At 39.0% G+C, this 3,289-nt stretch overlaps 1 protein-coding gene across 1 annotated transcript; it reads right to left on the bottom strand.

The window, feature by feature from the left end:
- Window positions 1-618: 618 nt before the first annotated feature.
- LOC127777321 (uncharacterized) lies at window positions 619-2,549 on the bottom strand. Its single transcript, XM_052303896.1, has 2 exons — window positions 2,175-2,549; window positions 619-1,444 (listed from the first exon to the last, which is right to left on the bottom strand). Exon 2 carries the CDS (start codon window positions 1,417-1,419, stop codon window positions 892-894), a length of 528 nt encoding a protein of 175 aa, XP_052159856.1. The 5' UTR covers window positions 1,420-1,444; window positions 2,175-2,549; the 3' UTR covers window positions 619-891.
- Window positions 2,550-3,289: the final 740 nt, after the last annotated feature.

Genomic DNA, 3,289 nt, shown 5'->3' with positions numbered 1-3,289 from the left:
ATACAAATTTTTATTTACTAAATTCGTATTAATTATAGATTTAGTAATTACCAAATTTTGAAAAGACTAAAAATGAATTGTCCACGGTATTTTCAACATCATGTTTTATTAACATGAATTTTCAATATAATATTGTAGATATTATAAATATTACCATTTTAGCCGTGTTTATCCTCAACTTTGATAAAAGAAAACCTTCAATTTAGATTGCAGATTATACATTTACTAGCGGAATGATGTATTTACTTCAAAAACAAAGATTAACAAAACATAAACGGTTCAACACAATTTGGATGAAGCATGTGGCAAATTGACAATATAAGGGCCACACAAAGACGTAGGATCATGTTGAGAAAAGTGTCATAATTTTGAATAATTATTTTCCAGTGGTAAGCGACGTATATGTCGATAATGAGACATATGTAATGATTATGCCAATCTTAAAAGATATTTTGATCTTGTACATAATTGAACGAACTCATTGGCCTATGGTGTACATGTATGTTTATAGTAATGTTTGTATGCACGTGTATATATATTAGCGCCGTGAAATACGTAGAGGAATGGAGTTTTGGAATATATCAGTCCTAGATCCGCGGCACCAAGAACACATGAACGAGCAGACGCACAAGCTCTATTTTCTCTCTTCTTTACTTTTACCCAGTAGTGCTAGAAAAGCCGCGATTATTTCAAAACAAAACACACAGCTACCAACAACGCATATATATCGTGCCGTCCCACGATCCGTATTTCCGTGGTAGCTAACCAGACTAAACCCAAAAAGGAAAAGCGGTTACAATACCTCTTTTTTTTTTCCCAGGGACAGCGGTTACTACAATACTTATAAAAACATAACACATCATGCTTATGCTTCATGCTAGCATGCCCTCGTCAATTGGAGCTGGCGCCGCTTGCAGCTAATAACCCTCTGAAAATGCAGCCGATCACTCCGCTGACCGTTCCTCTGATCGCTCCGTTGATTACTTCGTTGCGAAGAGGCGGCGGCTGCTGCTGCTGCTGTTGGCCCGCGCCATTGGGGCAGACCTTGTGGACAGCGTATCTGCAGGGAAGGCATCCGTAGACGATGTAGCCGGCGAGAAGAAGCCTGCAGTTGTCGATGTCACAGTAGCATTTGCTGCAGGTGGAGTTGGTGTAGTCGTAGATGGACGTCAAACGACCGCACAGCCCGCAGGGAGGGCCGCTGTCTTGGGATGCGGAGCCCTGTACACTTGCCGGCACGGGGCATACCTTGTGGATCTTGTATTTGCAGGAAGCGTAAGGACAACTGTAGCCGACCGTGCCGGCCAGAAGAAAATGGCACTTGTCGCAGGTACAATCTCGGCAGTTGGAGTTGGTGTAGTCGTAGTTTTCCATCATACGGCTGCACTTCCCGCATTGAGGTGCATTGTCGTTCGCCATTTGCACCAACGTGATGACGATAATTCTGCAATCACACATTTGTGAAACGATCTGGCCTAGTAATTGTGAACTTTTGCAAAAAAAGAAACTGAGGGAGAATTGTTTTTAGTTATTTGTCAAGATTTCAGATTATTAACAGTACAAAATTGTAGAGTAAACTCAAATCCTGTACCAAGCACCAAAGCCAAGTAATCTGCACCACAGTATTTCTCAGGATGCAAAATTCAAGTGCTGCTTTGCAATAGGAATTTTATAAGATTTTCACAGTAATTGTTTCTATTCCATTAAAAACTATCTATTCCAAATGAAATCTACAAATAGAAGATACGAACTGTATCAAATAAAAATTTGTGGGGGAAGATGGACTTTGCACTTGGACGTAGCTACGTGTTACAAGAGCTAGAGCTAGAGAATTTCAGGATCTTTTCGGTTTTCCTCAACCCCTGCTCATACACCGTTGCACTCCCCATAGTCCCACCCATGCATAGAACCACTAAAGTACAGCATAAAGAGATCTACTGATTAATCAAATTTATAGAAAGCAATAAGCCCAAGAACATGTCAGCAAAACTCCGGTAAGATTCAGCGGACGACCCGCCAAAGAAATAGCAAGAGCAGCAGTAGAACTCAAGAAATGCTGGACCAATTGCAAGACCACGATAAAAGTGCAGGCGCTACCAAATTAGCTCAAAATCACAACCAAGATCAGCATAATGGTAGAGGGAATAGGATGACATAAGAAAAAGAAGACATACCCAATGGTCAGAGGAAGCAACCAAATGGTGGGATTCTCCAAGATCCAAAGGGACCAATAAATAGGTGCAAAGCCCTGGAGCACTCGTCGGTGGTACTCCCTCTATTATAAAATATTTACTTCACCCATGAAGTATTGAGCCTGGTCTACATAGCTCCCAGAAGTACGAAACCGGGTATTTTGCCACCTAAAGAATCAAAACCAGTTTAAATAAACCCCTAAAGTAGTTTTATATGTGGTTTTGCTGTGCACACAATGACATGGCAATGGTTTTGCCCTCTTGGACTATAGAGGAGACTATTGTAACATGCTAATAATTCTATTCACAAGTGAAACGGGCAGAGAATGATGTAAATTAGTGTTAATATATACTCCCTCCAACCCATAATATGAGGCGCAGCATTTCAAGATTCAACTTCTAAAATATCTGACCAATAATTAGTATAATATGAATTAAATTTTATTTGTTGAGAATACTTTCATTTGATTATAATTTTGTTGCTATAATAAACCTTATAGTACATGAGAAATTATAAGCCAATCGTACCAAGTTTGACAATTCTTATATTATAGGATAGAGTGAGTAATATTTTTTAGGTTTGCTGATCAGTGAGTGAAAAACAATAGTTAGATCAACTTGGGTTTACTAGACTAATCTTTATGTCATGCAAACCAATACCGCTGCAACGTAATCATTTACATGGCAAAACCACCTATAATACTACTCTAGAGGGTTATTTGAACCGGTTTTCATACTTCAAGGGGTCGAATATCCGGTTTCGTACTTTAGTGGGTTAAGTAGACCAACCCCAATACTTTAGGGTGGTGAAGCAGACTTATTCCTAAAATATACTTTAACTATCTTTCACTAGTATTTAAGTATGTCCAAAATAACTGTTTCGTATGTTTAAAAGGTGAATTTTAACACTAACCTTTTCATACTACCCTTGTCAGTCCACATCACGACATCACAAAAACCAAAGCAGGCACTTCAATTTAATGAGGATACTTTAGACCTTTCACATTAATCCCTAGTCCCTCTAAAGAAAAATAAAGATATTATATTTTGAGATGTGGAGAGAGCAGATATTTGCAGCTGAAGGACGTTCAGCTCAC

This window comes from Oryza glaberrima, chromosome 6, assembly GCF_000147395.1.
Source record: "Oryza glaberrima chromosome 6, OglaRS2, whole genome shotgun sequence".
NCBI classification, from domain to species: domain Eukaryota; kingdom Viridiplantae; phylum Streptophyta; class Magnoliopsida; order Poales; family Poaceae; genus Oryza; species Oryza glaberrima.
Note: the sequence above shows the minus strand (reverse complement) of the source record. Positions and strands in the feature narration are given on the sequence as shown.